The 21,697-nt window shown below is 42.0% G+C and overlaps 1 protein-coding gene across 3 annotated transcripts in view; it reads right to left on the bottom strand.

The window, feature by feature from the left end:
• Positions 1-21,697, bottom strand: part of CEBPZOS (CEBPZ opposite strand) — a 33,995-nt gene that overhangs the window by 6,096 nt on the left and 6,202 nt on the right. Inside the window, exons 3-4 of one of the 3 annotated variants that reach the window (XM_036872479.1) lie at positions 7,234-7,307; positions 5,561-5,754 (exon numbers count right to left, since the gene is read on the bottom strand). In XM_036872479.1, the coding sequence (XP_036728374.1) occupies positions 5,561-5,688 (128 nt within the window). In that variant the 5' untranslated portion in view covers positions 5,689-5,754; positions 7,234-7,307. Of the gene's footprint in view, positions 1-714; positions 769-5,560; positions 5,755-7,233; positions 7,324-21,697 lie in introns of those variants that run through there. The other 2 variants (XM_036872480.1, XM_036872481.1) reach the window with 2 other exon arrangements.

Raw genomic sequence — 21,697 nt, forward strand, 5'->3', positions numbered from 1 at the left:
AAGCAGTCCTCTGATGGGCTCGAAGAAAAGCAGGGCTGTGTGTCATGAGGTTACATCACACTGGGCTGAGAAGCTGACTTAGGGTGCACAAGCTTAAGACAAATGTGCAATGGTGCGTCCGAAAACCCCTCGTCTATGCACCAAAGCTGGAAATCGACGCGTCTCAGCATCTCCAGGCAACATTTCAAACAGCAAGGTCTTTCCTCACACTCCAGATGTGGCACAAGGTCTCCCTGCTACGACCCCGGGTTCAATTAACAAGGGCACTTTTTCCAGGTTCCCACGGTCAAGCGCCAAGCAACCAGCGACGCCTCCGAGAGGGGCCTCGGGCCGGCTACCCGCGATCCTCAGCCCCTCGCGGCCTCCGCATCTCCGGTGCCCCGGCTCCAGCAAGCTCCCCAGCTCCCCCGGTTCCCCCACACACCCGGCTTCTCCACCCCTCCCCAACACCCCCCCACCCTGGGCTCCCAGCCAGGCGCCGACACACGCGCAGCGCAAGCAGCACTGCCCCGGTGCCGCGCCAAGGTCACTGAGCGACCCGGAAACACTCGGGCCGGGCCGGCGCCCCTCCGGCGGACGGATACAGTGACACCGAGTGTTCTTTGTATCGCCCCCAGAACTCTGCCGAGGTCCCCCCAGAAGCCTGCTCTGCTCCCCGCTCTGAAGAGCTGCCAAGGGAGGCGGCTGAGCGAGAGACCCGCACGCGAGCCTTACCTGAGGCGCGTACTCGCCGGGCTGCGCATGCTCAAGGGCTGGCAGAGCCCCGCCCCTCCCGGGTTGGCCCCGCCCCTCCCGGGGTTGGCCCCTCCACACACCGTAATCACCGTTTACTGTTCTCTTACTAAAAGTCTACCCTGACTGCAGGCTGCTTACGTTGTTTTATTTAATCCTCCCAACAACTTTGTGTCATGATAGGTGCTATGAGTATGTCATTTTACAGAGAAGGTGAGAGTTTAACCCTGCCCACAATTAAACAGCTAGTAAGAGCCAGAACTTGGATTTGAACCCAGGGCACTGACTGGAAAGCCTGTGCTCAATCATTTTTCTACACCCTTCAACAAAGTGGCATCAGCAACATTGGCATCACTTGGGGGCTTGTTAGAACTGCAGACGTACTGAGTCAGAATCTACATTTTAGCCAGATCCCTAAACAATTCGTTCGTAAATCAAAACTTGAGAGTCACTGCCTGTACTGCCTACTAAATAAGAGGAGGAAAAGCGGGGAATGAACAGGGGAAAGGGGAGGAGGAGGAGAAAAGGAATATAAAGGTCTATGAAGGCTCCATGTTGTTGGGCTACAACCCGCAGGCCTGCAAGCTTTGTAGTTGCCAGCCTGGAAACCGAAGAAACAGCCTGGAGACAGCAACAGAGACATCAATAGATTACAGACAGCAGATCTTACACATCTGAAGCAAGGTCCTGGAGCAACACCCCACCGTGTGTGGCAGAGAGTGGACAGAACATGGCAGCAATCTTCGCTACTTTGGAAGGGAGGGGGTGAAGGAGGTGGAATTCACATCAGGTTGGCCCATCAGGGAAACCAGCAGCTGGGGCCGGGTGCAAGCAAGTAGGCAGTTACTAATTAAGCCCTATAACTAAGAGGATTGGATAGTCATGTAAGTGAAGCAGGGACTGGTCGAGCAGGGGATGTAGAGAGCAAGAGAGCAGCCATCTTGAACGCTGACCGTAAACATGTGCATGACAAAGCCTGAAATACCCAAAACAGTTAGACACAGATCTACCTTCACTGAAGTTATAGTCTAATGGGGGGTAAAATATATCCACAAATAACTAATGAAGAGTACACAGTGATTAGGGTCTTGCTTCTGATTTGAGGGATCCATGAAGGTGTAATAGTTGGAGCTTTGTTAATGCCAGGCAAAGGAAATGCCCCTGAGGAGCTTTCTGTGACTGCCTCAATTTTCTTACCCAACCCCTGTGAGCAGATAGGGTAGGGGGTCCCTGGAGAAAGAGAAGCAGGCATGGCTTTCTTGACATAAGAGAAGCCATTTTTGGCCTAAGCCATTTTGTGATCCAAGCCTGGCCACAATGCTTGCCCTTGAACAGTTCTCAGTAATTAATAATCTTAAGGGAACAAAATGACTGTTATGGGGCAAGAGAAGGAACAATAGCAAGATAATAAATCAGGTTGTAAAGACTCCCAGTTCTGTTTCAGTGGTAAAGGTTAGCCTGAAGCACATTCTTGAGCTGTTTTGCAGAATTCAAAACCCACTCAACCACCAGATCAACTGGAACCTAAAAAAGATGATGTTGACCTTTTCTGACGCTTGTGACTTCAATCAGCTAAAGCTTGGATTCTGTCAACCTGTGCCCCAATTCTATGCTGAATTCTCCTCTGTTCAAGCCCCTTCATGAACATGCATATACCACCCAAACCCCTTCATGAATATGCATGCGCCCTCTTAGCTTAAAACGTCCCCAGTCTTGCTGTTCAGGGAGACACTGCTTTGGGAAAGGTCCCTGGTGTTCTCCTCACTGCAAGTAGTAAGTCCTTCCTTCTCCTGATCTTCGGCTTGATTGTGTCTTTTGGTCTGACACCCACCAAGAGGAAACCCAGTTTGTGGTCACCCTCACAGTCCAGCTGATATGGTTCATTGGCACAACTGAACAGTCATAAATGTGATAGATACATGTGAGAAATATGGATGCGTAAGCTATATTCATTTAAAGCATGTCATTATTAGTCAAAGTCACCCAGGGCTACACAGATCCAGAGCCCCAAACCATCCCTCCCGCTACTAGTGTCCTCTTAACGTCTGGGCTTTGTACAATCTTTTGATCTCTTCTATCTGCTCTATAGAAACTGTCTCTGGCTTGAACCTCCATTTTATTAGCATTTTGTGTCTGACTTTCTCTCAAGCTTTCCTAAGATCTCTTTTAGTACTAAGATGCTTTTTATTTTGTCTGTTATTGTTTTTGCTGTCATAACCTATTTTTCTCAAAACTTTTCAGACCTCCACCCTGCAGGTGTTACCTACTCTGTTGAGGTTCCCTTTTCTCTCCAACCAGGACATGCACAATCTTTAGAGATTCATTCCCATTCAAAGACTCATCCACAATAAATATTTCTCATTTTAAAAGCAACCCCTATGACTTCCAGCAACTTACTTAATATATAGATACATAGATATTGGTATACATCACTTAAGGCACTACTCAATGCCTTGAGCTGCCAGGCCCTGCTATGTTGGTTTGAAATATTAGAGCCTCAGTGTTAAAGGAACGAGGATGACAAAACAAACTAGGAAGGTAACTGGAATGGTTCAGACTGAAAAAAGAAAGAAAATTAAAAAGCTTGATAGGGGCTTCCCTGGTGGCGCAGTGGTTGAGAATCTGCCTGCCAATGCAGGGGACACGGGTTCGAGCCCTGGTCTGGGAAGATCCCACATGCCGCGGAGCGACTGGGCCCGTGAGCCACAATTGCTGAGCCTGCGCATCTGGAGCCTGTGCTCCGCAGCCAGAGAGGCCGCGATAGTGAGAGGCCCGCGCACCGCGATGAAGAGTGGCCCCCACTTGCCGCAACCAGAGAAAGCCCTCGCACAGAAACGAAGACCCAACACAGCCATAAATAAATAAATAAATAAAATTTTTTTTAAAAAAAAGCTTGATAACAAAGACTAAAATAATCGCACAGAAACTCAATCACTTCCACCGGGGAATGTATATAAACTAATTAATGGAGGTTGTTCATTGACAACTAGAGAAGACTCTAGTGGAGACTCTTACCAAGCTGATTGGATCACTGAATTGGAGAAGAAGGCAGAGGATGTTGGGGGAGGTGGGAGAGACTCTGGTGGCAGGTTTCCAAAGTGGCACTGATTCTCACAAGCGTCAAGTGGAGGGACTCACAAGTAGCAGGTATAAGGGCTGTGCCTCTACATAATCCGGGCGAGAAGGTAACTAACCTGCCCCAGCCCTAACCCCAGAATGCAAATGCTCAAGCTCTCCCATTCAGAAGTCCCGTCCATCCTCCTCCAAGTCTCCAGCACCCCTCCCAAAGGGTCCACATTCCCACTGTGGTCCTGATATGCTAACGCTAGCAGAGGGATGCAAGTGGCCAGGAAAAAGTCCTCCTTGCTGCATCATGCCTGAGGCACAGAAGCTGGCTAAAGTTCCAGTCTGCGGTAATGGTCACAAATGCAAGGGCAGCAGGGATCTCCACATTAACGAGAATAAATTAGGAGTTTGGAATTAACATATACACACTACTATATATAAAATAGATAACCAACAAGGACCTACTGTATAGCACAGGGAACTACACTCAATATTTTGTAATAACCTATAGGAAAAGTATCTGAAAAAAAAATAGATATATGTGTATGTAGAACTGAATCACTTTGCTGCACACCTGAAACTAACACAACATTGTAAATAAATACTTCAATTAAAAACAAACAAACAAAAAAAATAAAAACCAAGTACCTAGGAAATTTTACTCTAGATAACCCACTGCTGCTGGTTGCTAAAGGGCACCTACTGGACAAGAGGGGCCCAGGAACTTGGGGTTGGCCTAGCCTTCCCTTCAGATGGCCCAGGGCACAGAGCAGTGGAGAGCTGTGGCCTCTGGGGCACTGTCCCCGAAGCAGGGGCGGTGGGAGCAGGACCCCGGCTCTGCCGGCGGCCGGCCTCTGGAGTGGAGTGGTTCTCCATCACCCTCAGTCTAGGAGACCAAAGTGTTACCAGATAAACCGTTCTGGATCCTGAATGTTTCCAGCATCCACTTTTCATGGACTCCATTCCTGACCTCCTCATGGTCAACTTCTGATGAGGGGAGCCAGTTTTTAGTAAAGTCCCCAAATACAGAGGTTACACCCCTCTCCCTACATATTGGATTCCAAGGTAAATTTCAATCCTGAACTGCACTGAGAAGTAGCACTTCTCTTGCTAAAGAAGAGGAAAAAAAAACAAAAACACAACTTAATCTGAAGGGGCACCCCACTACGTAGAGAGGAAGATGGCACAGGAAGGGCCAGTTTACCTGCCCCTAAAAACCAGCCTTGGGCCAATCGGCACACAGGAGCTCCCCGCTACATAATCCCTGCTTTACTAATCAGCCTTGATTTCAATCACCTTAGACTTTTTAAAAATCACCTGTGCTTGTGCTCTCTCTCCACACACACACCTCTCTCCCTCTCCCTCTCTCCCTCTCTCCCTCCCTCCCCTCTCCCCTCTCCCCTCTCCGTCTGTGTAAAGGAGCTTTAAAGAAGCCTCCCATGGAACTTCCCTGGTGGTGCAGTGGTTAAGAATCCGCCTGCCAATGGAGGGGACACGGGTTCGAGCCCCGGTCCAGGAAGATCCCACATGCCGCGGAGCAACTGGGCCCCGGGCGCCACATCTACTGAGCCTGCGCTCTAGAGGTCGTGCTCCATAAGAGAAGCCACCGCAATGAGAAGCCCGCGCACCGCAACGAAGACCCAATGCAGCCAAAAATAAAATAAATAAATAAAATAAAATATAATAAGCCTCCCAGGCCGCTGCCACCAGAGGCAAGAGCCAAGCCAGGGCAGCACCATCTGAGAGGTCCACCACCACTTACCTCAGGCCTGGGTGGATCCAGGAGCCAAACGGGAAGCTGGGATTTCGCAGAACATCAGGCCCACCTGCAGTCAAAGGCTCACCAGTGCAAATGCATGATCCAATCTGGGTTATTTTGCAATCATGCATGCCAGACAATTAAGAGTCAAGTACTCAGAATTGTAAGGTTGACAGGTTGCTGTGAACCTAAGGAGACTAACAAGAATCAGAGCTCACGTTACCAATTCCAGACAGCCCCCAAATCCTCCTATAATTACAGACATTAGGATCCAGCCATGTTTTTTTTTAATGTCACTGTTTGAATTAATGTCTTAAATTCTACCTTCCCCAGGGAAACAGACTCTTTAGAATATAAGGGACAATCCCACTAAGCAGCTTGGCAGGGGGTCCAGTCTTACACCTTTTCTTTATTTGGGAGGGAGATTCTGAAATACACAACCTTCCCACCTACACTGAATAACATCCTATTATAATGTAATGTAATAAGACCTTCAAGGGGGAGTGCTGTATGGAAACAGAAAAACAGCAAGACACTCAAATATTTTAATTTTACAAACCTTAAAAAAATAATCACAAATATAATGAAACCTAGATACCCATTCTTAACTAGGAATCCCCCTGGGTCAGTTCTTTCCCTTCAGTAAAACGGAGATTAAAATTTCCTCTCCCACATCCACCACCTGCCTCACTAAGACACTTTATGTTGACAGGTAAAATTTCCTCAATTCTATGATGCACATGCTTCCGTATGTTTACATTTCTGAAATTGGAATGCATCTCACAATCGATAGAAACATTTAATATAGTGTTTGTCCAAAAATGCTGTTATTAATTAAAATGTTTTAGAATCCAGGGAATTTTATGACGTCATAAAAATCTGTCTCCTCAGGAGGTAAGGTGTTTTTATTTCAGTGAAAAGCCTCGCGGCCTTCTTTCTCACAGCAGGTAAAGAAGCACGAAGAATGCAGTAATACTGACAACTACACTGGGGGCTCTAAGAGAGATCTTGCTGTAATTATCTTTTGCCAGGTGACTCAGCTTCACTGCCTGCATTCCAACCCCAGCTCCTCAAATGGCTGACTCTGCCTCTGTAAAACTCCAATTAACCCCCTTGTAAAATGGTAACAATAGTAACACCGATTTCACAGGGCTATTGTGAAGCTACATTAAGCCATCCATGTAATGTTACAGGCTTGGCAGGATGTCTGCTACATGCAAGTGATCAATAATGTTGGGTATTATTTTAAATGATATATGAATGACTGTAGCAGCTAGGTAACTACGCACAACTAGGAGTTAACTTTGTCAGTGTTAGCGTTACTTCAGAGAAAGGTAAATACAGTTTTCAAAAAACTATGTTCAAAAAAAAAAAAAACTATGTTCATAGCATTAGTGAAAAAAAAATGGAGGAAGAGTAAGAAGAATGACATGGAGAAGAGAATGCGAGAAAGAAGAAAAAGAGCTCAGTAGATGTTTATGGAAACTTGACGTAAGAAGAAGCCAAAGAGAGTACATTTTGACCCCGAAAGTGTACTAGATAGGATAGAGGCTAAACTGCTGTCACAAGGAGACTGCAAAAATCCAGTGGCTGTAACAAGATAGATAATTGTATTCTTTCACACACAGTTCAGGAGGTTTGTTATATGTAGGGTGGGTGTTGGGAGGGTGACTCACCACTTCCTGTATCTACCATCCCCTGGAGTGCTGTTTTCCTCTGAATTAGCAAGTCTGTCTTGCAAGCATCACATCTGTCCTCCAGGTATTGGAAAGGGGAGAGAGAAAAATTAGAGAACAATCAACTTCCTGTGTCAAGGTCCTGACCATGAGTTTGCACACACTACTTCCGCTCACTTCTCACTAGCCCCAGGGCCATACCAAGCTGCAAAGGAGGCGGGGATCATAGTCTGATTCATCCAAAGGAAAAAGAAGAGAGCACTGCTGGGGAAAAACTGTGTCACAGAGAGTGAGCTTCTCACTCCAGGGACCTTGAACCAGCAGGGCATGGACTGAGAGGACAGGAGACATCGTTGCATTGTGTGCTCCCCTGACAAAGCATCTCCCTTCTAGGAATCATAAAACTCTATTGTTAAATAGGTCAGGAAAGGCAGCTTTCATTATCTCTATTTTACATATACATTTGAAGGGGTATTATGAGCTCAAAATAACACAGCTAGTCATCATCAAAAAGGGTATAAATAACAAATGCTGAGGGCTTCCCTGGTGGCGCAGTGGTTAAGAATCCGCCTGCCGATGCAGGGGACAAGGGTTCGAGCCCTGGTCCGGGAAGATCCCACATGCCACAGAGCAACTAAGCCCGTGCGCCACAACTACTGACCCTGTGCTCTAGAGCCTGCGAGCCACAACTACTGAGCCCACGAGCCACAACTACTGAAGCCCACGCGCCTGGAGCCCGTGCTCTGCACCAAGAGAAGCCACCGCAATGAGAAGCTCGCATACTGCAACAAAGAGTAGCCCCCGCTCGCCGCAACGAGAGAAAGCCCACGCACAGCAATGAAAACGCCACACAGCCAAAAATAAATATATAAAAAATTTTTTAAAAAAACAAAAAACAAATGCTAGAGAGAGTGTGGAGAAAAGGGAACCCTCCTATACTGTTGGTAGGAATGGTGCAGCCACTATGGAGAACAGCATGGAGGTTCCTTAAAAAACTAAAAATAGGGTTGTCATATGATCCAGCAATCCCACTTCTGGGCATATACCCGGAAAAGACGAAAACTCTAATTTGAAAAGATGCATGCACCTCAATGTTCATAGCAGCACTATTTACAATGCCAAGACATGGAAGCAAACCACGTGTCTATCAGTAGATGAATGGATAAAGAAGATGTGGTATATATACAATGGAATACTACTCAGACATAAAAGAGAATGAGATATTGCCATTTGCAGCAACATGGATGGACCTAAAGATTACCATACTGGGTGAAGTAAGACAGACAGACAAATATCATATGATATCACTTATATGTGGAATTTTTAAAAAATGATACAAATGAACTTATTTACAAAACAGAAAGAGATTCACAGACATAAAAAAACAAATTTACGGTTACCAAACGTAAAAGGGGGGAGAGAGGGATAAATTAGGAGTTTGGGATTACCAGAAACACTCTACTATATATAAAATCGAATAAACAGTAGTATATACAAAATAGATAAACGACAAGGACCCTGTATAGTACAGGGAACTATATTCAGTATCTTGTAATAACCTATAATGGAAAAGAATCTGAAAAAAAACTGAATCACTTTGCTGTATACCTGAAACTAACACAACATTGTAAATCAACTCTACTTCAATAAAACAAACAAAAAAACACAACTAGTAAGTGGTAGAGCCAAGATTCAAACTCGGGTCTGCAGACTTCTAAGTCTATTGAGGCAGGAAATGACAGATCTGAGACTGGTGCCTAGGGTTGCCTCTTTTCCACCCCACTACATTACCGAGCAATTCCATCACTTCCTTGTCACTACTGAAGGGGACCAGGTTTTGCCACCCCAAAATATGCCACTTTGGTATGAGGATTATTTTGAGCTAAAGGGAATTTAAAAACCCAGCAGATTCAGGAAAAGCTCTTTACTTTCCCCCTCAATTACCTAAGTTTACATTGGAAAGAAGGGCTGTACAGGAAGAGACATATTACCAGGGATACATTTTTACCTAAAAAACTTACCTGCAAAACAGGGCAACCCTAGTTCTCCAAACATCTCCTCTAGCTTGTGTGAGTGGCTTTCCTCCCCTTTGTATCCCCAAACCCCTACCCTTTCCTAAACTCAGGGTGTTACATAAGCTTCAATTACCTGGTGGCCTTTTGAGTGTGCATATTATAATGGAACCCCCATTAAGTACGTAATTTTGTTTTTTCTCCTGTTGATCTTATATCAATTATTAGACGATCCAAAAAACCTAGAAGAAGGGAAAATTTTTCCACCCCTGCATCACACCATGGAGGATGTATGTTCAACGCTATTAACCAAGGAGAGTTTTCACCCATAAATTGCTTTTTGCTAATAGGAAAATTTTATACCTGATTCAATTAAATAACTATGTGTTAGATATTTAATATCTATTATCATCTATTAAGAGATTCTACTCTTACTTTCCTTGGCAGGGTTGCCTATAACGGTAATATAATCAACCCTTGGGGTAATATCCCCTGATCCTCAGCCTGTTTTGCACCTGCAGTGTGCCTTTCATCAGAGGTGGGTATGCAGAAAGCTGGGGGTGGGGGTGGATGAAAATTAAGTTATTTCTTTCTCATGTGAATGGGAGGAGCCCTTTATTCCACCTCCTGAAAAGCCCCATTAAAAGCTACCACTGTCCCTGGACAATCAAAGAGCAGGTTCTTTAGCAGGGAGCCAGCATGACTGCTAATTCCAAATTTATTGACTACATTGATGAAGCTTTGGAAAAATCAAAAGAAAATGCACCGTCGCTCCTGTTTTTCACCTACCCGGGAACCCCTTACCCAATCATCATGTGCACCTCAGAGACTTTCCAAGCCTTGGAAACCTTTGAAGCCAGAAGCGATGACATAGTGCTAGCATCTTATCCAAAGTGTGGTAACTAACAAATCCTTTTCTACAAGGGCACTTTTTCACAGTGAGTAGGTGGGGAAAGTGCAAGGAGAAGGTGGGAGGAGGGCAGTTCATTTCTGCATGAAGCCAGAAATTGGTGAGAAGGATGGCCAAGATGGGTCAAAACCGAGCTTGTAAAATCCATGACTAGAACTGCTAGATTTAGAAACCCCAGTGTCTGAGGGAGGAGGTCTGCGTGAAAAGAACATGATGGGTGAGGAGTATAGAAGGAGCTGCGTGGCGGTGTTAGCAAAGAAAAGCAGGGATGTGGGAAGTCCAGTTGCCACGGAGCACTGAGAGTAGTCAAGATTTTCATCTTGATTTTTGACTGACGACAAGCATGCGCATGTCTATAGACTTCTATGCCTTCCATGTAATAGGTTATTTTTCAGGATCAAACACCAATCTTCCAGTTTCTCAAACCAGTTTTACAATGGTCCTTCATCAGTGGAGGATAAGATGTTAAGAAACTAAATTACTCTATTTTACACAGTCTACTTTTGATATTTTTTAACTGTTATTTCATCTCTGTTTATTAACGCCAACTCCATTTCATATTTTCTTTTTCTTAATTGATGCTGGGTTTTTATAAAAATCAAAATTATATGCTCCTGTAGAAAATATTCATTAATTTAAGGTAAAATATATGACATACAATAAACAATCATTTCTATAGTATAACATTGTTCTGTAAGGAAAATATTCTAGATTTAAAAAGAAGCACTGCCTCTTGTTAAAGGAGAAATTTGAGAAATAAGATAATTTGATTTTTACACCAATATAAGTAAATGGTATTTTCCATAAAGCTCTGCTTCTTTCCACAGCCCAGGTTATTCTGAATGCAGAAGAATCAATTGTACATATCAGGGAATCGCTGTAGATTTTAATTTCTATGATATGTACGTTAAAGTAACATGCCTTTGTTATATCAAGACTCCTTAATGCGCTTTGAATGTTCTTATTTTATATATAAATTTATTTTATTTATTTATTTTTGGCTGCGTTGGGTCTTCATTGCTGCGCGTGGGCTTTCTCTAGTTGTGGCGAACAGGGGATACTCTTCGTTGCGGTGCGCAGGTTTCTCATTGCGGTGGCTTCTCTTGTTGCGGAGCACAGACTCTAGAGTGCAGGCTCAGTAGTTGTGGCGCATGGGCTTAGTTGCTCCGCGGTATGTGGGATCTTCCCAGAACAGGGTTTGAACCCATGTCCCCTGCATTGGCAGGCGGATTCTTAACCACTGCACCACCAGGGAAGCCCCCTTAATGAGCTTTGATTCTCTGATTTTTCTTATAGGTTCCAAACCTATAGGTTTCTTATAGGTTCTCCACATCATTAGTGAATTAATCTTTGCTGATTCTAAAAAAAAAAAGTATGAATATCCAGAATTCCCAGTTCTTGAATATGGGGACCCAGAAAAATATCAGGTTGGTACAAAAGAGCCTTTAAACTTATAGCAAATTATCATAGAAAGATTTTTTTCATTTGGGGAATTTTTAGTTTTGAGTTCAGAAAATACAACACCTTCAACTATACTTCAATAAAAAATAAATCTTAAAAAAGTCATGTTCAACAGACTCAGTATTAAATAATAAAAGTGTCAAAAAAAAAAAAAACTTCCCCAAACCCACTCCTGTAACAAATAAAAGAATAGACCTCAAAAAAAAAAAGAAAAAAAAAAAGTAAAAGAAAACACAACACTAATAATTATTGCAATTTATTATGTGTTTATCATATAATCCCAGCACTTTTCAGGAATTATCTCATTCCGTTGCAAAATAACCTTATCACCATTTTACAAACGATTAAACTATTAGAGTGTGTGAAGGGTGTAACAGGTCATCCTAGCTGTTATTACTTGCCTTACTGCATGTCCTTATTCACCTTATCAATGAAACTAACTAGAGCCTGGGTGTGAGACAGGATGTTGTGCTCCCTGCCAGGGAAGACAAGAAAAGAGGGGGAGGGAGGGTCTGCCTCAGGATTTTAGTGCCTGGACAGAACAGGTGAGAGGAGGTCCATCCCCACTCCACACTTAGACATACCAGAAACACATCTGGGAAGGGAAGACTGTATCCAAGGGGGAACTACAGTCTCAGCAGAACTTTCAGAAGTGCTCACCACCAAGACTCCCAACAGGCAGACAGAAGAACTGTTATGTACTAAAAATAAAGTCCTTAGGGAGTTAGGAAACAGTATCTGGAAAGAGAGGGAGACACTTGCCATGATGACAAATACAAACTTCAAAGTTGGATCCTAAGTGGAAGGAAACTCATTTCCATGGATTGGGCCGAAGTAACAGAAAAATATATTGTAAATGAGGTGTTCAGGGACTTGGGAGTTGGGTGGGGAGGTAAATGCTGACTCCTGGATCTGGTTGGTTGCAACCTCAGGAGGCATCAGGGCCTGGAGAGTCATAAGCCCAGCAGAGGTGGGCTCAGCCAGGACCAGCTCAGGATGAGTGGACAGGAGTCTTAAGAAGTGTTTTCCTAGGTAAGAAACGGACAGGCCAATGAACAGCCTCATTGATTTCTGCTACTCAGGCCACTGGGTAACTTTTCCTCTAAAGAACGTGTTCACCATCACCTTTAAAAATGGTGCTAATATTTATACAGCTTTCCAATTTCTCTTTTAAAAATGTATTACAGGGGGCTTCCCTGGTGGCGCAGTGGTTGAGAATCTGCCTGCCAATGCAGGGGACACAGGTTTGAGCCCTGGTCTGGGAAGATCCCACATGCCACAGAACAACTAGGCCCGTGCGCCACAACTACTGAGCCTGCGTGTCTGGAGCCTGTGCTCCGCAACAAGAGAGGCCGCGAGAGTGAGAGGCCCGCGCACCGCGATGAAGAGTGGCCCCTCTTGCCGCAACTAGAGAAAGCCCTCGCACAGAAACGAAGACCCAACACAGCCATAAATAAATAAATTAATTAATTAAAATAGCTTTACAAAAAAAAAATGTATTACATTGTGGATCACAGGTTATCTTACCTGTTATTACTCACCTTACCAATATAACCACTATTATTTTATTCGCCTGTGTTGTTACCTAACAGAGATAAACAGGTTTCTCTTATGATTGAAATAGGGTTGGGAATGCTGGCTTATACATTTTTACGTTGTTTATATGATTGTTTCACCATTTTAATTCCCAAACAAACCTTTGTAACACAAACCTTTTGTAAGTAGGGAACTTCCCGGGATATTGCTTACTGACACTAGGAAGAATTTTTATTCCTGATTAAGATTTTTTTTTCAATTTTTATTGGAGTTGATTTAAAATGTTGTATTAGTTTCAGGTGTACAGCAAAGTGAATCAGTTATACATGTACATATATCCACTCTTTTTTTTTTTTTGATTCTTTTCCCATATAGGCATTACAGCGTATTGAGTAGAGTTCCCTGTGCTAACACTTATTAGTTATCTATATTATATATAGTAGTGTGTATATGTCAGTCCCAATCTCCCAATTTATTCCTCTCCCCGCCCTTATCCCCTAATAACCATAAGTTTGTTTTCTACATCCGTGACTCTAACTCTGTTTAGTAAATAAGTTCATTTATAACCTGTTTTTTAGATTCCACATATAAGCTATATCATATGATATTTATCTTTCTGTGTCTGACTTACTTCACTCAGTATGACAATCTCTAGTTCCATCCATGTTGCCGCAAATGGCATTATTTTGTTCTTTTTTATGGTTGAGTAATATTCCATTCTATATACGTATCACATCTTCTTCATCCATTCTTCCATTGATGGACATTCAGGTTGCTTCCATGTCCTGGCTATTGTAAATAGTGCTGCAATGAACATTGGGGTGCATGCATCATTTTGAATTATGGTTTTCTGCGGGTATACGCTCAGGAGTGGGATTGCTGTGTCATATGGTAGCTCTATTTTTAGTTTTTTAAGGAACCTCCATACTGTTCTCCATAGTGGCTGCACCAATTTACATTCCCACCAACAGTATAGGAGGGTTCCCTTTTCTCCACACCCTCTCCAGCATTTATTGTTTGTAGATTTTTTGATGATGGCCATTCTGCCTGGTGTGAGGTGATACCTCATTGCAGTTTCGATTTGCATTTCTCTAATAATTAGTTAGGTTGAGCATTTTTTCATGTGCTTTTTGGCCATCTATATGTCTTCTTTATAAAAATGTCTATTTAGATCTTCTGCCCATTTTTTGACTGGGTTATTTGTTTTTTTGATATTGAGCTGCATGAGCTGTTTGTATATTTTGGAGATTAATCCCTTGTCGATTGCTTCGTTTGCAAATATTTTCTCCCATTCTGAGGGTTGTCTTTTTGTTTTCTTTATTGTTTCTTTTGCTGTGCAAAAGCTTTGAAGTTTAATTATATCCTATTTGTTTATTTTTGTTTTAATTTTCATTACTCTATGAGGTGGATCGAAAAAGATCTTGCTGCTATTCATGTCAAAGAGTGTTCTGCCTATATTTTCCTTTAAGAGTTTTATAGCGTCTGGCCTTACATTTAGGTCTTTAATCCACTTTGAGTTTATTTTTGTGTATGGTGTTAGGAAGTGTTCTAATTTCATTCTTTTACATGTAGCTGTCCGGTTTTCCCAGCACTACTTATTGAAGAGACTGTCTTTTCTCCATTGTATATCCTTGCCTCCTTTGTCATAGATTAGTTGACCATAGGTGTGTGGGTTTATTTCTGGGCTTTCTATCCTGTTCCATTGATCTATATTTCTGTTTTTGTGCCACTACCATATTGTCTTGATTAATGTAGCTTTGTAGTATAGTCTGAAGTCAGGGAGCCTGATTCCTCCAGCTCCATTTTTCTTCCTCAAGATTGCTTTGGCTATTCGCGGTCTTTTGTGTTTCCATACAAATTGTGAAATTTTTTGTTCTAATTCTGTAAAAAATGCCACTGGCAATTTGATAGCAATTGCACTGAATCTGTAGATTGCTTTGGGTAGTATAGTCATTTTCACAGTATTGATTCTTCCAATCCAAGAACATGGTATATCTCTCCATCTGTTTGTGTCATCTTTGATTTCTTTCATCAGTATCTTACAGTGTTCTGAGTACAGGTCTTTTGCCTCCTTAGGTAGGTTTATTCCTAGGTATTTTATTCTTTTTGTTGTGATGGTAAATGGGATTGTTTCTTTAATTTCTCTTTCTGATCTTTCATTGTTGGTGCATAGGAATGCAAGAGATTTCTGTGCATTAATTTTGTATCCTGCAACTTTACCAGATTCATTGATGAGCTCTAGTAGTTTTCTGGTAGCATCTTTAGGATTTTCTATGTATAGTATCATGTCATCTGCAAACAGTGATAGTTTTACTTCTTTCCCAATTTGGATTCCTTTCATTTTTTTTTCTTCTCTGATTGCCATGGCTAGGACTTCCAAAACTATATTGAACAATAGTGGCAAGACTGGACATCCTTGTCTTGTTCCTGATCTTAGAGGAAATGTTTTCAGTTTTTCACCATTGAGAATGATGTTTGCTGTGGATTTGTCATATATGGCCTTTATTATGTTGAGGTAGTTTCCCTCTATGCCCACTTTCTGGAGGGTTTTTATCATAAATGGATGTTAAAGTTTGTCAAAAGCTTTTTCTGCATCTATTGAGATGATCATGTGGTTTTTATTCTTCAATTTGTTAATATGTTGTATCACATTGATTGATTTGCGTATATTGAAGAATCCTTGCATCGCTGGGATAAATCCCACTTGAGCGTGCTGTATGATCCTTTTGATATGTTGGTGGATTCTGTCTGCCAGTACTTTGATGAGGATTTCTGCATCTATGTTCATCAGTAATATTGGCCTGTAATTTTCTTTTTCTGGGATACCTTTGTCTGGTTTGGGTATCAGAGTGATGGTGGCCTTGTAGAATGAGCTTGGGAGTGTTCCTTCCCCTGCAATTTTTTGGAAGAGTTTGAGAAGGACAGGTGTTAGCTCGTCTCTAAATGTTTGATAGAATTCACCTGTGAAGCCATCTGGTCCTGGACTTTTGTTGGAAGATTTTTAATCACAGTTGCAATTTCATTACTTGTGATTGGTCTGTTCATATTTTCTATTTCTTCCTGTTTCAGTCTTGGAAGGTTGTACCTTTCTACGAATTTTTCCATTTCTTCCAGGTCGTCCATTTTATTGGCATATAGCTGCTTGTAGTAGTCTCTTATGATCCTTTGTATTTCTGTGGTGTCAGTTGTAACTTCTCCTTTTTCATTTCTAATTTTATTAATTTGACAAATCTTTATTAAGATTTTGATATGCCAAGACTTGACTCTGAGTTTAAGCACCCAATACTCTCGGAACCTCTCTTTCACCTCATGGGAAACCTGGTGTTCCTGTTCCTTGCCCATGTTTCTTCCTGTTTTACATGTACTTCAGTGTGAAGGTAAAACGAAGTGTTGCTTCTGTATTCAGGTACTTGCATTCTAAATTTTAGCTCTAATATGAAATAAAAAGTTGCACTTCCTGTTAAGGTAATTCCCAGCTTTAGTAAAAAGATCCAGATGATTTTTAAAACCAAGGAAGCCTTCTAGAACCATCTAAATTAGCATTAAAATGTTCTACAAGGTCAGTGAGACATGATTCTAGCTCCAGTGTCTCTGGAAAATGTTTTAACTCGGTGTAGTATTTTGGGTTTCGAAGTCTTTTGATACCTATAATTTATCAGAAATGTTTATTTTTCTCTTTGGGTATTTTTAAAAGTACTTTTTGCATTTTAATTGTTATTTCATCATACCCAAAGATACTTCCCTATGCAATGTGCCTTTTATTTTAAAATGGAAACGAGTGAGAAGATAAGCTTCATTTAACAGTAATTCACTTTACAGAAAATTTTCCTAAACTATATATATTTTTTCTTAACATATATCTATATCTTGTCTTTACATTGCTTACAGTTTGGCTATATCACATATTTTCATGAACATATCTACATTTATCATACGTTTATCTAGTTTCATTACAATTAACCTCCATTTTCCCCCTGGATATTTTTCTAATATTTTTAGGAACCCTAAGATTTCTCTCATGTCTTTAAGTGACTTTTCACCATGCAGTTTAGTGGAAATGGCACTCTATCACTTAATCAGAAAATTACCATCTGTGTGATTTTTGCACAAAGCACTTAAAACCTCAAAGCCTCTTGTTAATCTCTAAAATGGGCATTATAATATCTACCTGAGAGGACTGTTGTGAATAAATGTAAAAGCACTTCCAAAACTGAAAAGTGTAATTTGATATAAATCAAGTATTATGACTACTAATCATCACTTGGACCCATATCACTGATTGAAAAAAAAAATTTTAAGTCATTCTTTGCCCTCTTGCTTGAGTTGGGATCTCTACTAACTTTTCACAGAACAATTGGCTATAAATGTCTAAATATCATTTCATTGCTTGAAATAATGTGACCGAGCAGTGAATGACCCCTACAAGCATGGAAATAAGCAAAGCCTTAGCTCTCCCCACACAAATAACATATACTAAAGGTCTGATTTTAAGATAAAAGCCATCACCCTGGCAGATTCAACAGGTAGCTTCATTTTTTAAATTATCAGTAGAAGTAGATTACAAAAAAAGAATCAAACACAGAGTTCTTATACTGACAAGAATTTCTCTCAAAATATTTCTCAGATATTTAAGTGACTCTGTATTTTCAGGTTCTGTTAGGGTATTTAATTGCATGGAGTTTTGTTGGTTTAAAAAAAAAGATACAGGGGTGCCTTCAACATGGCAGAGGAGTAAGACGTGGAGATCACCTTCCTCCCCACAAATACATCAGAACTACATCTACACGTGGAACAACTCCTACAGAACACCTACTGAACGCTGGCAGAAGACCTCAGACTTCCCAAAAGGCAAGAAACTCCCCACGTACCTGGGTAGGGCAAAAGAAAAAAGGAAAAACAGAGGCAAAAGAATAGGGACAGGACCTGCACCTCTGGGAGGGAGCTGTAAAGGAGGAAAAGTTTCCACACACTAGGAAGCCCCTTCACTGGGGGAGACGGGTGGTGGGCGGGGGGGAAGCTTTGGAGCTGCGAAGGAGAGCGCAGCAACAGGGGTGCAGAGGGCAAAGCGGAGAGATTCCTGCAGAGGATTGGTGCCGACCAGCACTCACCAGCCTGAGAAGCTTGTCTGCTCACCCTCTGGGGCGGTTGGGGGCTGGGAGCTGAGGCTCGAGCTTTGGAGGTCAGATCCCAGGGAGAAGACTGGGGTTGGCTGCGTGAACACAGCCTGAAGGGGGCTAGTGCACCACAGCTGGCCGAGAAGGAGTCCGGGAAAAAGTCTGGACCTGCCTAAGAGGCAAGAGACCATTGTTATGGGATGCGTGAGGAGAGGGGATCCAGAGCACCGCCTAAATGAGCTCCAGAGACGGGCACGAGCCGTGGCTATCAGCACGGACACCAGAGACGGGCATGACATGCTAAGGCTGCTGCTGCCGCCACCAAGAAGCCTGTGTGCAAGCACAGGTCACTATCCACACCTCCCCTCCTGGGAACCCGTGCAGCCCGCCACTGCCAGGCTCCCGTGATCCAGGGACAACTTCCCTGGGAGAACACATGGTGAGCCCCAGGCTGTTGCAATGTTACGCTGACCTCTGCCTCTGCAGGCTCACCCTGCATTCTGTACCCCTCCCTCCCCCCGGCCTGAGTGAGCCAGAGTCCCCTAATCAGCGGCTCCTTTAACTCTGTCCTGTCTGGGCACAGAACAGACGCCCTCAGGAGACCTACACGCAGAGGGGGCGCCAAATCCAAAGCTGAACCCCGGGAGCTGTGCGAACAAAGAAGAGAAAGGGAAATCTCTCCCAGCAGCCTCAGGAGCAGCGGATTAAATCTCCACAATCAACCTGATGTGCCCTGCATCCGTGGAATACCTGAAAAGACAATGAATCATCCCAAAATTGAAGTGGTGGACTTTTGGAGCAACTGTAGACATGGGGTTTGCTTTCTGCATCTAATTTGTTTCTGGTTTTATGTTTATCTTAGTTTAGTATTTAGAGCTTATTATCATTGGTAGATTTGTTTATTGATTTGGTTGCTCTCCTCCTTTTATATATATATATATTTTTTTCTTTTCCTCTTTTTGTGAGTGTGTATATGTATACTTCTTTGTGTGATTTTTGTCTGTATAGTTTGCTTTTGCCATTTGTCCTAGAGTTCTGACTGTCCTTTTGTTTTGTTTTGTTTTGTTTAGTATAGTATAGTTTTTAGTGCTTGTTATCATCGGTGGATTTGTTTTTTGGCTTGGTTGCTCTCTTTTTTCTTTCTCTCTTTCTTTTTTTCTTTATTGCTTTTTAATTTTTTTATTTTAATAACTTTTCCATTTTAATTATTTTATTTTATTGTATTTATTTATTTTTTATTTCTTTCTTTCCTTTTTTTCCTCTCTTTTCTTCTGAGCTGTGTGGCTGACAGGGTCTTGTTGCTCTGGCCGGGTGTCAGGCCTGAGCCTCTGAGGTGGGAGAGCCGAGATCAGGACATTGGTCACCAGAGACCTACTGGCCCCATGTAATATCAAACGGCGAAAGCTTTCCCAGAGATCTCCAGCTCAACGCTAAGACCCAGCTCCACTCAACGACCAGCAAGCTACAGTGCTGGACACCCTATGCCAAACAACTAGCAAGACAGGAACACAACCCAACCCATTAGCAGAGAGGCTGCCTAAAATCATAGTAAGTTCACAGACACCCCAAAACACACCACCTGACGTGGTCCTGCCCACCAGGAAGACAAGATCCAGCCTCATCCACCAGAACACAGGCACTACTCACCTCCACCAGGAAGCCTACACAACCCACTGAACCAACCTTACCCAGTGGGAGCAGACACCAAAAACAATGAGAACTACAAACCTGCAGCCTGCGAAAAGGAGACCCCAAACACAGTAAGTTAAGCAAAATGAGAAGACAGAGAAATACACAGCAGATGAAGAAGCAAGGTAAAAACCCACCAGACCAAACAAATGAAGAGGAAATAGGCAGTCTACCTGAAAAAGAATTCAGAGTAATGATAGTAAAGATGATCCAAAATCTTGGAAATAGAATGGAGAAAATACAAGAAACGTTAACAAGGACCTAGAAGAACTAAAGAGCAAACAAACAATGATGAACAACACAATAAATTAAACTAAAAATTCTCTAGAGGAAATCAATAGCAGAATAATTGAGGCAGAAAAACAGATAAGTGACCTGGAAGATAAAATACTAGACATAACTACCACAGAACAGGATAAAGAAAAAAGAATGAAAACAATTGAGGACAGTCTCAGAGACATCTGGGACAACAATAAACGCTCCAACATCCGAATTATAGGGGTCCCAGAAGAAGAAGAGAAAAAAAAAGGGACTGAGAAAATATTTGAAGAGATTATAGTTGAAAACTTCCCTAATATGTGTAAGGAAATAGTCAATCAAGTCCAGGAAGCACAGAGAGTCCCATACAGGATAAATCCAAGAAGAAACACGACAAGAGACATATTAATCAAACTATCAAAAATTAAATACAAAGAAAAAATATTAAAAGCAGCAAAGGAAAAGCAACAATTAACATACAAGGGAATCCCCATAAGGTTAACAGCTGATCTTTCAGCAGAAACTCTGCAAGCCAGAAGGGAGCTGCAGGACATATTTAAAGTGATGAAAGGGAAAAACCTACAACCAAGATTATACTACCCATCAAGGATTTCATTCAGAGTCGACAGAGAAATTAAAACCTTTATAAACAAGCAAAAGCTAAGAGAATTCAGCACCACCAAACCAGCTTTACAACAAATGCTAAAGGAACTTCTCTAGGCAGGAAACACAAGAGAAGGAAAAGACTTACAATAACAAACCCAAAACAATTAAGAAAATGGGAATAGGAACATATATATTGATAACTACCTTAAATGTAAATGTAGTACATGCTCCAACCAAAAGACAAAGACTGGCTGAATGGATACAAAAACAAGACCTGTATACATGCTGTCTACAAGAGACCCACTTCAGACCTAGGGACACATACAGACTGAAAGTGAGGGGATAGAAAAAGATATGCCATGCAAATGGAAATCAAAAGAAAGCTGGAGGAGCAATTCTCATATCAGACAAAATAGACTTTAAAATAAAGACTATTACAAGAGACAAAGAGGGACACTACATAATGATCAAGGTATCAATCCAAGAAGAAGATATAACAATTGTAAATATTTATGCACCCAACATAGGAGCACCTCAATACATAAGGCAAATGCTAACAACCATAAAAGGGGAAATCAACAGTGACACAATAATAGTAGGGGACTTTAACACCCCACTTTCACCAATGGACAGATCATCCAAAATGAAAATAAATAAGGAAACACAAGCTTTAAAGGATACATTAAACAAGATGGGCTTAATTTATATATATAGGACATTCCATCCAAAAACAACAGAATACACTTTCTTCTCAAGTGCTCATGGAACATTCTCCAGGATAGATCATATCTTGGGTCACAAATCAAGCCTTGGTAAATTTAAGAAAACTGAAATCGTATCAAGCATCTTTTCTGACCACAACACTATGAGACTAGATA

Source organism: Balaenoptera musculus, chromosome 13, assembly GCF_009873245.2.
Source record: "Balaenoptera musculus isolate JJ_BM4_2016_0621 chromosome 13, mBalMus1.pri.v3, whole genome shotgun sequence".
In the NCBI taxonomy this organism is placed as follows: Eukaryota; Metazoa; Chordata; class Mammalia; order Artiodactyla; family Balaenopteridae; genus Balaenoptera; species Balaenoptera musculus.